This window comes from Bombina bombina, chromosome 1, assembly GCF_027579735.1.
Source record: "Bombina bombina isolate aBomBom1 chromosome 1, aBomBom1.pri, whole genome shotgun sequence".
NCBI lineage: Eukaryota > Metazoa > Chordata > Amphibia > Anura > Bombinatoridae > Bombina > Bombina bombina.
In genome coordinates, this window is record NC_069499.1 from 284,738,084 (window position 1) to 284,758,575 (window position 20,492).

The 20,492-nt window shown below is 39.6% G+C and overlaps 1 protein-coding gene across 1 annotated transcript in view; it reads left to right on the top strand.

Moving 5' to 3' along the window:
• Positions 1 to 20,492, top strand: part of LOC128657661 (macrophage receptor MARCO) — a 201,520-nt gene that overhangs the window by 91,295 nt on the left and 89,733 nt on the right. Inside the window, exon 4 of the mRNA XM_053712049.1 lies at positions 3,197 to 3,241. Within this exon, the coding sequence (XP_053568024.1) occupies positions 3,197 to 3,241 (45 nt within the window). The remainder of the gene's footprint in view (positions 1 to 3,196; positions 3,242 to 20,492) is intronic.

Sequence of the window (20,492 nt, forward strand, 5' to 3'; positions counted from 1 at the left end):
TAGCATAGTGAATAATCTGTCACAGATAAAAGAATTAGCAACCCTCAAGGCTGTAAATCTTTCCTGAGGAACGTCAAGGGGACCCATCGCCTCAATCAAATCCTATAAGGGGTCACACCAGAAGGTAATTTTCTCCAGCAACAGCGGCATCAACCGCCATCAGTTGAAACAAATATCCTGTATATTGAAACATCTTTCTTAACAGAGTTTCAATCGTTTATCCATGGGCTCTTCAAACGAAGAACTATCCTTAAGCGGGATAGTAGTACGTTTAGCAAGGGTGAAGATAACGCCATCCCATTTAGGGACAGAACCTCACAACTCTATTGAGAGTCCGGGACCGGGGACAATTTGTTAAAGGGAGAAGAGGGGGAAAAGGAATCCAATTCTGTCCCCTTCATTCCTAATAATGTTCGCCATCTAACAGGAGCAGGGAAGGGAAGGCACCACCCTGTCCTCAAACTCTATTCAATTTAGGAATTAAAGGTTCATCAGGCAATATGACCTCTGGAACCTATGATTCGCCAAAAACTTCCTTTAGAAGTGCAAATTCCTAAAACTAAAGTATGGTTCACCGCAGCTGGAGGTTTAGAGGCAGCAGACTCCGACCCAGAAAGTTCATACTCTGAAGTAACAGGAAGAACTTCATCCTCGGATAACCCTATCAGTTAAATCCAAAACATTATTTGATGTACTCTGGGAAGGAGTGCAATATGTAACCTTTCACTTGCTCTTAGCAGGGTGAGGTAAAGCATTAAAGGCTGCAGACATCACCGTCTGAACTGCGCAGTAATGTCTGGTGAAAAAAAGACCCCCTCCAGATGGAGGATCCGCAATGCTACAGGAAAATTGCATGTGTATAGAGATAATAATGTAGGGTACGCACCTCACTGGACAACAACTCCTCAGAGGTGGACGGCTGCGTTGTATCAAGCATGTTTGATATTATCACATTATCAAGGCATATGGAACATAATTTGGATGTTGTTTGTAACTGGAAGGCTGTGAGATTTTTTAGTTCACAATCAACAGGAAACAACAAGCAGTGGTATATCCTTTATACCTCAACTGGATAACTGGATTTGGGGAAACCGCAAGAGAGTCCTTTTGGAAAATTGGCTGGGAGCCAGGACCACCAGCGGAGCCATCCAAATTGGCAGAGACAAGCGGAACCTTACCACCACAGTGGAGTGAGAGTTAGCTGGACAACTCAGAGAGTCCAGGAGGCACCTGTGACACTTCTCAAGTGTCTTTCATCCTGTGAGTATTTGGTATATTTGCTAAGCGTGTCCCATCCCATTGGTAACCGCACTATGTTGGCGCCTTCTTTTATCTTTTTTTCTATATAGTATCCACCCCTGGGTCACCAACAGGGATCTTTTGGAGAAGAGCCTGCCTACTGTGATTTGGACATTACGCCCATCATTCATGTAACATTTTGAACTCTGATTATTGGGACTATTTCACTATATCATTTAATGATTCTACCACATTGCTGTGCTTATTACTTATAGTGCCTTGCAGTTTTATTACCTTAATAATTTAGGGTGTTCGCTGCTAAGACAACACTGTATCACGTTATCACTATTACTATCTAAGATTAATTTATTTGTTTCCTATTAACTCATTTGTTTCCTAATATGATCGGGATTTTTTTATAACGATTTGTATCTGATAGTTATATATTTCGATTTTTAACACTGTGATTTTGTTTCACTGTCATATAGACAGTAGATTATCAGACCGTTGGCGCACTAATTATACACTATCGCATATGGAACATAATTGAGAGGGGGAACTAGGGCCTCCTCACCATATAAACAGGAATTACTCTTTAGGAATAGAGGGAGTTCCCTCTAAAGTAACAGAATCCTCCATCACTAGTGCAATAACCGGAGAACTAGAGAAATAAAACATCTTATTTTATTCAAAAAACGGCACCCTTATACTCCAATGGCTGGGGCACTCACCACCTCCTATGACCCAGACAGTACAGAGATTTATGACTCCTCTCTGATAGACACCCAGTCAGGAAAGAGGGAATGAATCACATAGTGCACAATGCAGGACTGTCCCTGCTATGAGAGAAAGTGCACCAAGCTTGTAAGCTGCATGGCTTTCAAAGTGAAAGTGAAACCTGTATATTCCAACAGCCTATGAGCCTAACAGCTCACACATAAAGCAGCATAAAATCAAATAAACATATAAGATTATTATTCCCCCCTGTTCAAAATTACCCCTAAGGAGATATTAACCCTTGATTCTATACAGATAAAAGGAGTCACACTGTGACCCTGTCTTCATGCGTTATCATACATGTATAAAATATGAAACAATCTTACCAGAATCCACGCTGTGGAACAGGAACACGGCCCTTCAAGTGTGACAGATAGTAGCATCGCTTCTGACATGGACTTAAGTGAAGAAAGCAGGAAGCGAAACTTGTCAATGCTGATTGCCTATGGAGCTGTTAATATTAGTCGGGATGGTTTCGCAGAAAGACTCTCCCTGAATCTCCGGACTCTAACATTCATCCATGCTCTCACTTCGAGGCTGACAGGACTACTTAAAACTCGAGTCCGATCTCGAAGAGTACTACCCTTCATAAGAGACTACTCCGAAATCTTCTAACACTTCTCTGCCAACCTCCTAAGACGAAAGGCAAAGAATGACTGGGGTTATGAGGAAGTGGGGGCAGTATTTAAGCCTTTGGCTGGGTATCTTTGCCTCCTCCTGGTGGCCAGGTTCAGTATTTCCCAAAAGTAAGGAATGCAGCTGTGGACTCTTCCCATATTAAGATGGAAATGGAGCCATAAACTACTTTTAACTGTCGGCAAACGAGTCTAAGTTATTTAGCCTAAGATAAGCAAATATAAGACTTTATGGAATTTAGAGAAAATAATCCATTCGTTATTAAGTATTTACTTTAGAAGAATATTGTATACATTTTTTTACTATGTATTAAGAAACCCAGCACAGGTGAGCTAGTTGAAACCAATGGATGCATCCTGACTGACCACAAGGAAATACAATCTATATGTTTCATGGTGCACAGCTTTTTGTTGCCATCCACAGCTTTATTATAGTCACAGAAAATGATGTATGTAAGAATTATTAAATTGTCAGCCAACTAGTCTGTCACTAATAGCCAGAACTGTAATGCCATATAATCATATGCCTCTGTTGCTTCAATTAGGGCCGCCTGGGATAAGTGGACCCAAAGGACCGCCAGGGATGTCAGGTAAGTAATCAGACTATTAATAAAGTTTTAGCTGACAGTGTAGAAGTAAAGAATAAAATCACAGCAGAGGTGTTTAGATTGTATTCACTTTTTCTTTGTTCCTTATACATTAGGTATTACATTTTTATGTTGTTCTAAAAAACAAAGGTTTTAATGCTAAATCAATGTCTGAGAAAACCAACATAGCTGTGATGAATGCATCAACTAAGATATTTAATGGCTGATCTTTCATAAACATGAATATAAATAATATAAAATATAAATCACTTTATATTATCATACATTTCTACAAATTCTCTTTATTTTATTAGTTCTGTATTGGTCCTATTCCACTTTTGTTGATTGTTTCAATGTTTGGGTTAGTGTTGTGCAATAAGCTATTTTCCTATTAAGCCATCACTATCTGTTACCTTCCATTTTCAACATGTAGCAGAAGGCTTTGAACCAGGACTGGGACCAAAAACAGGCCCACGTATTTTGTGACCGCTGCTTCATAACTGCTGTTTCTGGCGAGCCTGCAGGCTCGCCAGAAACACGGAGCATCAAGCTCCATTCGGAGCTTGATACATATGCCCCAGTAGATCAGGTAGGGATCAGGGAGTTGTCAGTTAGGAGGGTAATACCTACATTATAATACGATTACCCTTACCAGCTAACTCATTTACCCCTTTACTGATGGGAATGTCAGAAGTGTGGAACAAAGGGGATCCCAGAGAAGCTTTTACAATAATTTTTCTTAAAACTGTAGTAGTTGTGTGTAAATAATTTCAGTGAGAACCCCAAAGTCTTAGAAAATTAACAATTGTTTTATTTGATCGCATTTGTCGGCAAACAGTTACATGAAATATACCAAAATGGGCCAAGAACAATACCTTGGGTTGTCTACTAAAAAAATATATAGTTTTGATAGGTAAATAAAAAAAAACAATGCAGTATTTCTGTTTAAATGGAGTGATAGCAAAAATCTTTAACATTTTTCTTCCAATCCTTAAGGGGTAATAGTATTTAAAACAAAAACCTCAGTATATCTACATATATTGTTTTCTATTCTAGCAGCCCCAACACAGTAGTCAGCAGGTTAAACACACTGCAGTAATATCATTGTCTAATTTCAGGCTGTATAACATCTATATAAACTAGGATGCTTTGTGGTGTCCTGCTATACAGATGCTGAAGGGTTAGTCATTTAACTCTTGTTTTATCATTTTGGTACTTGCTGTAATGTTATTCCTTCTATGCCTATTATGTGCTTGAGAGTAAGGGACGTGATGAGGAGCTGGACTATAACAGGGCAAAAAGGAAATCCTTTAATGCATTAGAGCAATTTTATTGTTGTACTATTGCTTGCATATAACCATCTGTTTAACCTCTGCAAAGGGATAAAACACATAGAGGTAGATTACGAGTTGTGCGTTCGTCTTTTAACGCTGAAAAAATGGCAATTTCAGCGTTAAAACAGCAACGCAGCCATTACAAGTCTTGTTGGTATAGGTGTACAGCAAGCCTTTTAGCCTGTAACGCAACGTCAGTCCTGCACTCATAAAAATGAAGTTTTTTCATGGGATTCCCATAGCGCTGCCATTTCTATACAAGTTTTGCGGTGCGTTACACCCTATAACGACAAGATCCGTACCGTCTTCTGGGAGCAGTAGTTATGAGTTTTACGCAACAAAACTTTTACATAAAACTCATAACTAAACTGTTACAAAGTACACTAACACCCATAACTACCTATTAACCCCTAGACCGCCACCCTCCCGCATCGCAAACACTATTTAAATATTATTAACCCCTAATCTGCCGTCCGCCTACATCGCCCCCCCATACTAAAGTTATTAACCCCTATTCCGCCGCTCCCCGACACCGCCGCCACTATAATAAACCTATTAAACCCTAAACCGCAAGCCCCCCACATTGAAATATACTAAATTAAACTATTAACCCCTAAACTGAAGGCCCCCCACATCGCAATAAAATAATTTAAACTAGTAACCTCTAAACCTAATGCCCCCCTAACTTTATATTAAAATTACAATTTCCCTATCTTAAATTAAATTAACATTAAAACTTACCTGTCAAATTAAAAAAACTAAGTTTAAACTAACAATTAAACTAATATAACTATTAAACTAAAATTAAACTAACTACCAATTAAAGAAAACTAAAATACACATTAAAAAAAATCCTAACACTACTATAAAAATTACAAAGTATCTAATTACAAAAAATAAAAAAATACTAAATTACAAAAAATAACAAACACTAAATTACGAAAAATAACAAACGAAATTATCAAAAATAAAAAAGAATTACACCTAATCTAATAGCCCTATAAAAATAAAATAGCCCACCGAAAAAAAAAAACCCTAGCCTACTAAAAACTACCAATAGCCCTTATAAGGATGTTTTGTTGGCATTGCCCCAAAGAAATCAGCTCTTTTACCTGTAAAAAAAACACAAAGACCCCCCCAACAGTGAAACCCACCACCTAACCAACCCCCCAAAATAATAAACCTAACTCTAACAAAAACCTAAAGTACCCTTTGCCCTGAAAAGGGCATTTGTATGGGCATTGGCTTTAAAAGGGCATTCAGCACTTATAAGAAAAGCCCAAACCCTAAACTAAAAAAACCCACCCAAAAAAAGTTTAAAAAATCCTAACACTAACCCCCGAAGATCTACTTACAGTTCTTGAAGTACAGACGGCGAGATCTTCATCCATCCAGGCGGCATCTTCTATCTTCATCCCGGCGGCGTCTTCTATCTTCATCCCGGTGGTGCGGAGCGGGTCCATCCTGAAGACATTCGGCGCGGAGCATCCTCTTCATACGGTCGTCATCGTATACTAAATCTTCAATGCAAGGGAGCTTTTTCCAAATGGCGTCCCTTGTATTCCTATTGGCTGATTTGATTTTTGAAATTCAAATCAGCCAATAGGATGGAAGCAACTGAAATCCTATTGGCTGTTCAAATCAACCAATAGGATGAGAGCTACTAAAATTCTATTGGCTGATTTGAATAGCCAATAGAATTTCAGTAGCTCTCATCCTATTGGCTGATTTGAACAGCCAATAGGATTTCACTAGCTCTCATCCTATTGGCTGATTTGATTTTCCAAAATCAAATCAGCCAATAGGAATGCAAGGGACGCTATTTTGAAAAGGCTCCCTTGCATCGAAGATTCAGTATACGACGGCGACCGTATGAAGAGGGTGCTCCGCGCTGGATGTCTTCAGGATGGACCCGCTCTGCGCTGTCAGTATGAAGATAGGGAAATTGTAATTTTAATATAAAGTTAGGGGGGTGTTAGGTTTAGGGGTTACTAGTTTAAATTAGTTTATTGCGATGTGGGGGGCTTTCGGTTTAGGAGTTACTAGTTTAATTTAGTATATTTCGTTGTGGGGGCTTGCGGTTTAGGGGTTAATAGGTTTATTATAGAGGCGGTGGTGTTGGGGAGCGGTGGAATAGGGGTTAATGAATTTTCATAGGGGCGGCGATGTTGAGAGCAGCAGATTAGGGGTAAATAACTTTATGTAGGTTTTGGGGCGGCAGATTTTTAGGGGTGTTTTTTTCCCCATAGACATCAATGGGGCTGCGTTACGGAGCTTTTTATTCCGCGATCGCAGGTGTTAGGTTTTTTTCTAACACACTCTCCTCATTGATGTCTATGGGGAAAGTGTGCATAAGCATGTCAAAGCAGCAATTGTATTTTGTGCGGTATGGAGCTCAACGCCACCAAATCACATGCACAAGCCGGCTGTTTCAAAACTTGTAATGGCAGCGCTATGGAGGGTGAAATAACGTAACTTTTGTTGCATTCGTTAAATACCCTCTATCGCGCATAACTTGTAATCTACCTGATACATAATTAAAGTCATCTCCATTGCAGCGATGCACTACTGGGTACTAGCTAAACACAGCTGGTGAGCCAATGACGAGAGACAAGTGTGTGTAGCCGCCAATCAAGACAAGTGTGTGTAGCCGCCAATCAAAATCTCACTCTAAGTAGTGCATTTCTGCTGCTAAGAATATGCACATAATATTTCAACAAAGGTACCCAAGAGAATAAAGTTAATATGATAATAAAAGTGAATTTAAAAATAACATGCTCTATCTGAATAATTAAAGTATCATTTGCCCTATCATTTTAAGCAACCAGTATAGATACTGTACATTATACTACTAGTATTTTATGTGCTTGTTTTAGGGTGGATTGGAGTGGGCGTGCCTATTCAATCCATAAATGGGCGTGGTTATGCTCCAAAGTGTCCCTGGAATTTGTTTTCCAGGGACTAGGGCCCTGCATAACTCCATCATGCATAAATTATAATGCTGGTGACTGGGTGGGGCTAAGACAACTAGCCCCAGTTCACAATTGGCACTGGCCCATTGGGCTCATGCCCTGTGCTCAGTCTGGGTCTGCTCTGAACCTTATTACCTCATCAGATTTCATATGAAATGCTTTAACTGCCAATTTGTTTCCCCCCCCCCCCCCCACACACACACACACATTTTTTTCTTTCATGGATCAGATAGCGAATACAGTTTTAAACTACTACTGGGAGCTAGCTGAATACTTTGGGTAAGCCAATAATATAAGGCATATATGTGCAGCCACCAATCGGCAGCACCTGAGTCCAGGGCCGGATTTACAGCCCAGGTGCCTGTAGGCACCAAAAGCTGAAGCCCCCCCCCCACCTCCCACACCGATGTGCTGGCTACCATAACCTTAACTAAAATGGCCGCTGGCATATAACACCCAGTGCCACCTCTGAATATTACACATAGTTCTGCATTTTACATACACACCTCTGCATATTACACCCAGTGCCATCAATATATATTACACATATCTCTGTATATAACACCCATTGCCATGTATTCATATAACACACACCTCTGTATACTACACCCAGTGTCAATTCTGTATATTACACACACTTCTGCATATCTGCATATTACACCCATTGCCATTTCTGTATATTAAAGAAATCTTTGCATATAACACACAGTAACATCCCTGCATATAACACAAATATCTGTATATAACACCCAGTGTCATCTCTATATATTACACACAGCTTTGCATATTACACCCATTGCCATCTCTGTATATTACACACATCTCTGCATATAACACACAGTGCCATCTCAGCATATAATTACACACCTCTGTATATTACGCCCACTGTCATTTCTATATATTACACACATCTCTGCATATTTCATCCAGTGCTATATCTGTATATTAAACACATCTCTGCATATAACACACACATCTGTATATTACACCCAGTACCATCCCTGCATATAACACAGATCACTGTATAATACACACATCACCACACATACAGCTAGATTATGAGTTTGTCGTTATGAGTGAAAAAGCATTGTTATGCTTCACAACGCTGCTTTTTCCCTAACGCCGCTATTACAAGTCTTGTAGATATAGGTGTACCGCACACCTTTTTGGCCGTCACGCAACGTCAGTACCGCACTTTTTAAAAAGTCATTTTTCAATGGGACTCCCATAGCGCCGGTATTACGAGTTTGCCTGGGAGGCCGAAAAGTGAGCGGTACACTCTATAACCACAAGATCCATACCGCCATCTAAAGTCAGTAGTTATGAATTTTACGTTACAAAGCTGTACCATAAAACTCATAACTAAAGTGTTAAAAAGTACACTAACACCTCCCGCATCGCAAACACTAAAATAAATTGATTAACCCCTAATCTGCCGCTCCGGACATCGCCGCCACTTAAAAAATGTATTAACCCCTATTCCGCCGCTAACTAGTCTACCTAGTTAAAATAAATACAAACTTACCTGTGAAATAAAAATAAAACTTAAGCTAGCTACAATGCAACTATTAGTTATTTTGTAGCTAGCTTAGGTTTTATTTTACATTTAGGTATTTAGTTTTAAATAGGTTATTTAGGTAATAATTGTAAGTTTTATTTAGATTTATTTTAATTATATTTAAGTTAGGGGGTGTTAGGGTTAGGTTTAGGATTACGCTAGGGTTAGGTTTAGGGGTTAATATATTTATGTAGTTTTAGTGATGTGGGAGGTCAGAGGTTTAAGGGTTAATAACTTTAGTATAGTGGCGTCGACATTGGGGGCGGCAGATTAGGGGCTAATAAGTGTTGGTAGGTGGCGGCGATGTTCGGGCCAGCAGATTAGGGGTTAATAAGATTATGTAGGTTGCGGTGATGTCGGGGGCGGCAGATTAGGGGTGTTTAGACGTGGTTTTTATGTTAGGGTGTTAGGTTTAAACATAACTTTTTCTTTCCCCATAGACATCAATGGAGGTGCATTACGGAAGTTTTGTTTCCACGATCGCAGGTGTTAGGCTTTTTTTAGCCGACTCTCCCCATTGATGTCTATGGGGAAATCGTGCATGAGCACGTCAAAACACTGCTTGTATTTGGGTGAGGTATGGAGCTCAACGCCACCATATCGCCCGCACAAGCTGGGTTTTTCAAAACTTGTAATCTAGCTGATTGGCTCCACAGGCCCCTCTCCCCCTGCACTGCACCTTCTCCTCACATCAACCAGCCCCAGTTTGCACAGGCTGGTGCCATCTTGTCCCCTCTCACTTGTGTGTCCTTGCAGTCTGAACCATTACCACAGACAATGCTCATCTATCTGGGGTTTGGGGGGGCAGCGGATGGGCCAGATACAGGGAGAGGCCTTTAGAGCATTGAGCTGTCATTATGACAGTATGGGTGGGGGCGGAAGCAGACCCCGATTACACAGCTGTATCAAGACATGCAACTGTCCCCCCCTGACTGGCACATGCCCTATGCCCCTTCTCACCCCTCTACTGACACGTGCCTGACCTTAACAAAGATGGCCACCATGCATGCACAGTGCTGTTAGTTCACTCCCGGCAGCCATCTTAGTTAAGGTTACTGGTATTTATACTAGGCAGAGACAGGCGCCCCTCTATGGAGAGCACCTGTAGGCACATGCCTACTCTGCCTTATTATAAATCTGGCCCTGCCTGAGTCTTCCTAGGTATTATTTTCAACAGACTAAGAGAACAAAACAAATTAGATTATAGAAGCAAATTGGAAAGTTTAAAATCACATGCTCTGTCTTCATCATGAATGAAAAATATTGGGTTTCATCTCCGTTTAACATCAACATTTACTTGAAAATACCTTTTACTCATTACTGGATAGCCCCAAATGGCTTACAGGAAGTCCAAAACATATTGGACAAGTACATCCACACTCAGTTCACATGTTATTAATCCTTTCGTTGCATGGTTTATATTCACCTAGATTACAAGTTTTGCGCTGTACCGGGTGCGTAAAGAACGCAAAAATATTAGCATTATCGCACTTTTCATAGCGCTGCCATTACAAGTTACTGAGAAACCTACTTGTGCTGTGCGGTATGGTGCATTAAGCTCCATACCGCACAAGAGCCAAGGGCTGAGTTTACATGCTTGTGCACGCTTTCCCCCATTGACATCAATGGGGAGAAGGTGTCAGAGAAAAACTAACACCTGCGATCGCGGAATGGCAAATCACCTTAAAGCAACGTCATTGATGTCTATGGGGAAAAAAAGTTATATTTAAACCAAACAACCTAACATAAACCCCAAGTCTAAATACCCCTAGTCCACCGCCCCCCGACATCGCCTACACTAAAATAAATGAATAACCCCTAATCCACCACTCCCCAAACTAAATAAAATGATTAACCCCTAGTCAGCCGCCCCCGACATCGCCGACATTAAATAAACCTAATAACCCCTAAACCGCTGATCCCCCACATCACCAACACTATAATAAACTATTAAACCTTAAACCGCCAACCCCCACATCACAACTAAAAAACTAAACCTATTAACCCCTAAACCACCAGCCCCCCACATCGCAACTAATAAACTAAACCTATTAACCCCTAAACCGCCGGTCCCCCACATCAATAAACAATTAAACTGTTAACCCCTAAACCTAACACCCCTCTAACTTTAAATTAAAAGTACAATATAACTATCTTAAAATAAATAAAAACTAACATAACTATGCTAATAAAATAAAATACAAATTAAAAATCCTAAATTACATGATTAAAAAAACCTAACACTACAAAAAAATAAAAAAAGACCTAAATTACAAATTTAAATAAACCTAACACTACGAAAAACATTAACAAAATCTAACATTACAAAAAAAAAAATTACGAAAAATAAAAAACACTAGATTACAAAAAACGAAATTATCCAAAATAATGAAAATTACACCTAATCTAATAGCTCTATAAAAACAAAAAAGCCACCCCAAAATAAAAACACCCCCTAACCTAACAATAAAGTACTAATAGCCCTTAAAAGGGCCTATTGTAGGGCATTGCCCTAAGTTAAACAGCTCTTTTACCTAAAAAAATTACAAAATCCCCTCTAAAACTAAAACCCCCCACCCAACCAACCCACTCAAAATAAAAAACCTAAGTCTAAAAAAATCCTAAATTACCCATTGCCCCTAAACTATAGGCTGACCATACGTCCCATTTTGAAAGGGACAGTACCGTTATTTTATGCTTCTTCCCCTGTCCCGTCGTTTTTTTTTAATAATGTAAATTTTGTCCCGTTTTTAAGTTTATTCGATTGCGGCCAGCGCCATGCTCATTTTTTAGCACACACCGCACACACCACTACTAAAAAATGTTAAAGTCCCCGCCGGCAGGGAGGGCAGTTTGTTTTTCACTGCAGGGTTGGGGTTCGGTGGCCGTGCCCACATGATCCACACCGCGTTTATGCCGCCTGCACTCAAAATTAAGGGGCGTGAAAGAAAGTGACAGGTCAGTCACGAGAGGGAAGATAGTTAGAACTACTAGCTAGCCACCAAGCAAGGTCTTCTAGGAGTGAAGAGTTGGACTAGATCTGTCATCAATCTAAAGATTGCCATCATCAATTCTGACCATCAGAGAGAAAATTCAATAGATCAACTTCTGCAAGAGATGTGCACAGTAAGAGTCTGACCTGTGTGTCTGTCAATCAATTTAACATTATAAAATGATGCTGCTGCAGTGCAACAGCATGCTAAGCTAATTATGTTGTACAGTTATAATCAATCAAGTAACTTAAGGACTGAATAGCCTACTCCGGGATACCAGTGAAATGACACACTCTTAACCAAACTTTATTACTTCCCCCCCCCCCCCCTTTATTTCCTGAAATAAAGACACGACAAACAGAGCTGGGAGGAAGACCCTCAGGTCGCATTTATTTAAACGGCTAGTGTGCATGATCACACTAGCAGGTTACTTAGTAACTAACAGCATATGCAAATATGGCGGCGTGCATGAGTCCCTATCCATAACTCCTACTTTGGGAGGTAGAGGCCCAATTTTGATTAGGGATATGACAGAGTCCCCCGGATGACTCCTCCCCATCAGATGTTAGTCAAGGGTGTTAGGATGATTTTTCCGGTCTGCCTACCTGCGAGGAAAAGGCACCCTAGGCTCGGACCTAGTGACATCGCCTTTCCTCCAGCCTGACCAATCACTCCACCCCAAGTCTTCAAATTTAGGCCACTACCTTTCGCCGCTATAGCAAACTATAACTCCTGCCCTTAAGGGGCCCAGCTTTTGACAGCCGAAAGAGCCAAATAAGAGGCTGGTGGAGGCCCAAACATTACAAGCACAGGCTTACTCAAGGCTAGCTCGACAAAACCTACCCCCGCCGTGTTAACTAGAGCCGAAAAAAACACAGTCGCTACTCATGCCGCCCACTATGTCTATTTTTAGGGAAGGGAGGGTGGGCAACTCCAACTTCTTGAAGAAAACCGGAGGAAAGAGGCAGAACTCTCCAGAACATCAGTTCTTAAAGGGACAGTAAAGTAAAAGAAAATCTTTCATGATTTAAATAGGGCATGTAATTTTAAACAACGTTCCAATTTACTTTTATTACCAATTTTGCTTTGTTCTCTTGGTATTCTTAGTTGAAAGCTAAATCTAGGAGGTTCATGTGCTAATTTCTTAGACTTTGAAGACTGCCTCTAATCGGAAAGCATTTTGACAGTTTTTCACCACTAGAGGACATTAGTTTATGTGTTTCATATAGATAACATTGAGCTCAGGCACGTGAAGCTCCTAGGAGTCAGCACTGATTGGCTAAAAATGCATGTCTGTCAAAAGAACTGAAATAAGGGGGCAGTTTGCAGAGGCATAGATACAAGGTAATCACAGATGTAAAAAGTATGTTATTATAACTGTGTTGGTTATGCAAAATTGGGGAATGGGTAATAGAGGGATTATCTACATTTTTAAACAACAAAAATTCTGGTGTTTACTGTCCCTTTAAACCCCAAGGTGAGTCACTCCCCTTAAGCTGCAACATTGTTGCATCTCCATCTTCCTTCACAATCCTATCCCTGCCAGGCTACAGCCCTTAATACGTTTCATTCCCACTAGGGGTCACTACACTATCAATTTCTACATTTTTCTCAGTTTTTCCATGTAACATTTTTGGGCAACTCAGCTAAAATCTACAACTACTATTATACTAATCAATCCAGATCTTTCAAATGCCTGTTCAGAGGCTAAACTTTTACCCTGCCTTTACCAAAAATCAGTTAATATTTTGGGGGAATTTGCCTTGACAACATAGAGGATAATTTGGAAACATTGAGTTAGCTAAAGGGCATGTGATTAAGAAATATACACATTCCCAATTTAGATCATGGGGACATTGTAAAAACACTGTGGATTGGTATTTAGACGTTATGGTGAAAACTCACTTTTTTAAAGCATGTTTGTTTATGGCAAATGTAAAATTGTATAATCAATTTGTATACTTTATGATAGTGGAGATAGTGAGACAAATAACATAAGAATAATTGTTGGCTCAATAGTTTATATTTATGTCATAAAAGTTAAAGGGACAGTAAAAAGTAAAAAAAAAAATCTTTCATGATTTAAATAGGGCATGTAATTTTAAACAACGTTCCAATTTACTTTTATTACCAATTTTGCTTTATTCTCTTGGTATTCTTAGTTGATAGCTAAATCTAGGAGGTTTATGTGCTAATTTCTTAGACCTTAAAGACTGCCTCTAATCGGAAAGCATTTTGACAGTTTTTCACCACTACAGGGCGTTAGTTCATGTGTTTCATATAGATAACATTGAACTCAGGCACGTGAAGCTCCTAGGAGTCAGCACTGATTGGCTAAAAATGCATGTTTGTCAAAAGAACTGAAATAAGGGGGCAGATTGCAGAGGCATAGATACAAGGTAATCACAGAGGTAAAAAGTATATTATTATAACTGTGTTGGTTATGCAAAATTGGGGAATGGGTAATGAAGGGATTATCTACCTTTTTAAACAAAAAAAATTCTGGTGTTTACTGTCCCTTTAACTTTTGTTAAAATCTTACTTTTTTTTCCTATGAATAATGAATATTAACCCTGTTCCGTTTTTGACATCTCAATGTCCCATTTTTGTCTCAAGGAAATATGGTCAGCCTTCCCTAAAAGGGCATTTGTATGGGCATTGCCCTTAAAAGGGCATTCAGCTCTTTTACTGCCCATCAAAACACATCTTAAAAAAAAAAAAAAAACACCCCCCAAAAAAAAAAACTAACACTAACACCAGAAAATCTACTCATTGTTCCTGAAGTCCGGACATCCATCTACATCCAGGCGGCGAGAAATCTTCATCCAGGCCGGCGACATCTTGATCCATCGTTGGGGCATCTTCTATCTTCATCCCGGTGTCGCAGAGCTGTGGAGGCGTGGAGCATCTTACATTCCTATTGGCTGACATTTTCAAATTAGCCAATAGGATTAGAGCTACTGAAATCCTATTGGCTGTTCAAATCAGACTTAGGTTTTTCTTATTTTGGGGCGTTGGTTGTGTGGGGTTTTACTTTTAGGGGGGACTTTGTAATTTTTTTAGGTAAAAGAGCTGTTTAACTTAGGGCAATGCCCTACAAAAGGCCCTTTTAAGGTCTAATGGTAGTTTATTGTTAGGTTAGGGGGTGTTTTTTTGGGGGGTGGCTTTTTTGTTTGTATAGGGCTATTACATTAGGTGTAATTTTCATTATTTTGGATAATTTTGTTTTCTTATTTTTTTATAATCTAATTTTAGCGGGTTTTTTTTTGTAATGTTAGAGTTTATTAATTTTTTCATAGTGTTAGGATTATTTAAATTTGTAATTTAGTTTTTTTTATTTTTTCGTAGTTTTTTTTAAATAATTTAATAATTTAATTTAAGATTTTTAATTTGTAGTTTATTTTATTTTGTTAGAATAGTTATGTTAAGTTAATTTATAGTTTAAACTTTTTTTATTCCACAGGTAAGTTTTTATTTATTTAAAGATAGTTATATTGTGACTTTTAATTTTAAGTTAGGGGGTGTTAGGTTTAGGGGTTAATAGTTTAATTTAGTGTTTAGCGATGTGGGGGGCCGTGGTTTAGGGGTTAATAGGTTTAGTTTATTAGTTGCGATGTGGGGGTAGATTATGGGTTAATTAGTTTAATATAGTATTTGTGATGCGGTTTAGGGGTTAATAGGTAGTTTATGGATGTTAGTGTACTTTGTAAAAATTTAGTTATGAATTTTGCGAAACATTTTAGTTTTGCAAAATCCATAACTACTGGTCTCAGATCGCGGAATGGGTGGTGTCGGTATTGGCTGTAACGCAAGCATTTTAGCCGGACCGCACAACCTGTAATACGGCACTATGGAAAATCCCGCATTTAAACGTCATTTTATGAGTGCGGAACAGGCTAAAAACAGGCTAAAATACTTGCATTATATTCCACGTGCAATGGCCAATTTTTCAGCGGTATAGCCATACCTCACCATACCGCAAGACTTGTAATCTAGCCGATTATTTGCTAAAAGAGGGCAAAAACACATTTGAATGCAAATACATGATTTTATTAAATTATGTACCAAACTTATGACACTGTGGTTATTGTATACATTTGTATGTTTGAAAATGTTCATTTTACTGATTTTAATGACAGCCATGAATGAGTTAATAATAATTCTATGGCATCCACTGATCTCATCAGGGCTCTTTACAAACCAGCAAACAAATAAATGTCAGTCATTGCTAGAATGAATTTCTGTTTGTTCTCTGAGAGAGATGGTCTATGCGAGAGGCTGTCAGAGAGCAAGAGCACCAGAGCTCTCATAATTTTAAACAACTGTCCAGTTTACTTCTATTATCAAATTGTCTTCGTTTTCTTGTTATCTTTTGTTGAAAAGTAGAGATGCAAGCTCAGGAGTGTGCACGTGTCTGCAACACTATATGGCAGCAGTTCTGCAACAATGTTATACATTAGCAAGAGCACTAGATGGCAGCACTATATCCTGTGATGTAGTGCCCCAGACATGTGCATGCTGCCTATCTGGTGATCGCCAACAAAAAATAAAATGAGAATGAAGCAAATTTGATAATAGAAGTAAATTGGAAACTATATTGTAGTCTTTATCTGAACCATGAAAGAAAACAATGTGGATTTTTTTTCTTTTCATTATTCAGATAGAGCATGCAATTTTAAGCAACTTTCTAATTTACTCCTATTATATTTTTTTTTGTTCTCTTGCTATCTTTATTTGAAAAAGAAGGCATCTAAGCTAAGGAGCCAGACAATGTTTGGTTCATAACAGTAGACAGTACTTGTTTATTGGTGCCATCCAATCAGCAAGGACAACCCAGGTTGTGAACCAACAATGGGCCCACTTTGAAACTTTCATTCTTGCTTTTCAAATAAAGATAGCAAGATAATGAAGAAAAATTGATAATAGGAGTAAATTAGAAAGTTTCTTAAAATTGCATGCTCTATCTGAATCAGGAAATAAACAAATTGTGTTCGGTGTCCCTTTAAGTGATAAACCAATGAGGAATCATGTTGGCAGGGAAATTATTATGATTTTGAGTCATCCATCAATATTCATTGGTTTATTTTATGCAAAGAACAGGGAAGAAACGAGCAGGCACTCCAAGGGGTGGTGTAAACATAAAATACAAATTTTATTGAAGCAAAAAACAATTAAAAACAGCAAAAGCTACATGCTCTTGTGGAGCAAAGAAAAAGCTGACAGACAACAGGCATAGAGTCTGACGCGTTTCTCGCCCCCTAGTGGAGCTTATACATAGATGTCTATGAATAAGCGCCACTAGGGGGCGTGAAACGCGTCATATCCATGCCTGTTGTCTGTCAGCTTTTATCTACACCACTTAATAAAAGTTAAGTTTTATTATTTTTTCCACAATGCTTATATCTGCTATCAGTTGTTTATCAACCCTTGTTAGCTGAACTAGCTACATCATTTTTTCTCAAACCCTAGGGTGCTATAAGTGTATTCAAAACAAGAGTTGGTTCTTTCACCTCTCTTAAACCCTTTTGTATAAATATATATATATATATATATATATATATATATATACATATACTCACATATACATACACTAACACTACCACATAATCCACAGATATACACACACACACACATATATATATATATATATATATATATACATATAGACATACAAATACCCATATACATAAAACAATACCTGACATAACCATATATATGCCAATATATCTACACAAGCCTGCGCTAATCCATATAAAAAAACACACATTGCGACCTGCCTACAGATACCTTAGGACACCACCTCCATAACCATCCAATGAAGACTACCGATCCTCCAGAGCTTGTAACAAAGAAACTTACAGCAATTTCAAAACTACTACTACGGAAACCTGGACAGCTCTGCTGCTAAACCCGACCCAAAAATCACCCCAAAACTACTAGCCTCTCCAACTAGTAGCCAAAACCAATCGGCAAGTACCAAAATACGACTCATGGCCCATTCGTCACCTAGGCCACAAGCTCCTGCAGCCGCCTTAATAATGTGGTATTGGTCTGCTGTTTTGCTCCAGATATGCTAACCATAGCTCCAGTGACGGTCCTACCCAACAGAGGGCCCTGGGCCCCATCAATGGTAATGTAAGCAATATTATCATAATCTACATGTTGCTCTGTTTAATGATTTTAGATAGATAGATAGATAGATAGATAGATATGATGGACCTGCAACTTGCACTCATAAATAGCTCCCCTGCATTAGGATTGTACATATTCTGCATACAACTATGTATAGACTGTCTTCTATGGGCCCCCCAGAACATGGGCCCTGGTGCCACTGCACCTGCTGCACCAATGGTAGTTCCGATCTGCATAGCTCCCCTCATGGTCCTGTACCTGCTACCGTTTGGGATGCAAGGGCAATACACCCCACCCTGTACCCACATCCCCCCTGAAGCTAACCGTCAATCCTGACTGCTCCCCTACTACCCCCACGTGAACAACTGCCCTAGAGACCTGCTCACTGCATGTCCATCCATAATTCCTCCCTCTGATGACCCTCCACTACCTTAAAGCCCCCAGCATGCCTACTGTATAATTATTGTATTGATCTAGATCAAAGAGGCCCCTGTTAAGGGCAACAGATTTGTGGGGGGGGGGGGTGACACACTTATTGATTGGCTGCCATGGCCGGCCTCTAATATAAATAAAACATTTTATTTTAGAATGTAGCATGCAAATTACACGATTGCTGCATGCTCAAATAAAATGGTTTATTTATTTTAGATGCAATGTAGGATATGCAGCCGTGTTGTTTGCTGTGCACATAAGGGAAGGGAGGTGGCTATGGGATCTCAGAGTGATGACTGCAGGGCAATCCAGTCTAAAGAAGCACAGCGCAGGGAGCATGTAGAGGATACACAGGAGTGAGGACGTCAGTGGAGGCTGCCTGGGCATGGTAGACCCTGGGTGAGTTACCCAGAGGCCTACAAACCAATTATGTCTGCATACAAGGTAGGCATCAGGCTCAGGCTTTTAACCACATAATGTGTTAGCATTATGTACACAGTCTCTCCCTAAAGATGTTCTCCTTAATATATCCAGGGGTGTAGCACATTATGCTTTCATCATGCAGTCTCTTCCGCTATCCCTTCCTTCTCTCCCCTCCTCTCCCCCACTTCTCTCCCCTACCCTCCCATCTCTCCCCCATCCATCACTCCCTCCCTTCTCTCCTATTCTCTCCCTCCCTTCCTTCTCTCCATCCCTTCTCTCTCACCCTTCTCTCACTTCCTTCTCTCCCTCCCTCCCTTCTCTCCCTCCCAATTCCTCCTTCCTCTCACTCCCTTCTCTACCTCCCTTCCTTCTCACCCTCCCTCACATATTTCCCTTCTCCCTGCTTTCTACCCTCCCATTCCTCCTTTCTCTTCCTCTCTTCTCTCCCTCCCTTCTCTCCCTTCTACCTTCTTTCTTTCCCTCCCATTCCTCCTTCCTCTTCCTCCCTTCTATCCCTTTCCTCTCACCCTCCCTCCCTTCTTTCCCTTCTCCCTGCTTTCTCCCCCTCCCATTCCTCCTTCCTCTTCCTCCCTTCTCTACCTCCCTTCTCTCGCTTCCTTCTCACCCTCCCTCTCGTCTCTCCCTTCTCCCTGCTTTCTCTCCCTCCCATTCCTCCTTCCTCTCCTTCCCTTCTCTCAATTCCCTCCTCCCCTCCCTTCCATTGCATGTCCTTCCCTCTCTTTAACCTGCCTCAGAAGATCTCTTTAGACTTCAATATAAAAAAATCTCTAACTTGGTGTCAAACACACTATTATCATCATTGATTCAGGGACCCTCATATTTCCATCCAAACTGGGTCTTCACAGAGCTACAGCCTCGTTATTGCAGACCTTCTGGGAACCACAGTGTTAATCCTCCTATTAGCGCGGTTTATCCAATTTACAGGAAATTAATGAATACGGATGAATTTCTTCAGTACTTATTCATTTTCTTTAACCTTCGGGGGGGGGGGGGGGGAATAAATGTGTTTGGATATTCATTTTGTGAAACTAATATCGCTCTTTAGTCAAAAATGTATATTTGTTTGTATATTTGTTATGTGAAATCAAAACTAATATCCCTGTTTCTTCGCAAATTTGTATTTGTGACGAAACCAAATGCGCATGTCTAATGACGTTGAAATAAAATATTGGCCTTTTCAGCTATAAAAATAGACGATAAAGTAACAGTGCAGTAATAAACTGCTTTTATATATGAGAGCATTTTCTTTTTGCACTTATGTCAATTTAAGGAGGTATTTCAAAGATAAAACAAACATTACTTCTATTATCAAATTTTCTTTATTTTCTTGTTCTCCTTTGTTGAAAAACAGGAAGGTAAGTTCAGGAGTGTGCACGTGTCTGCAGTACT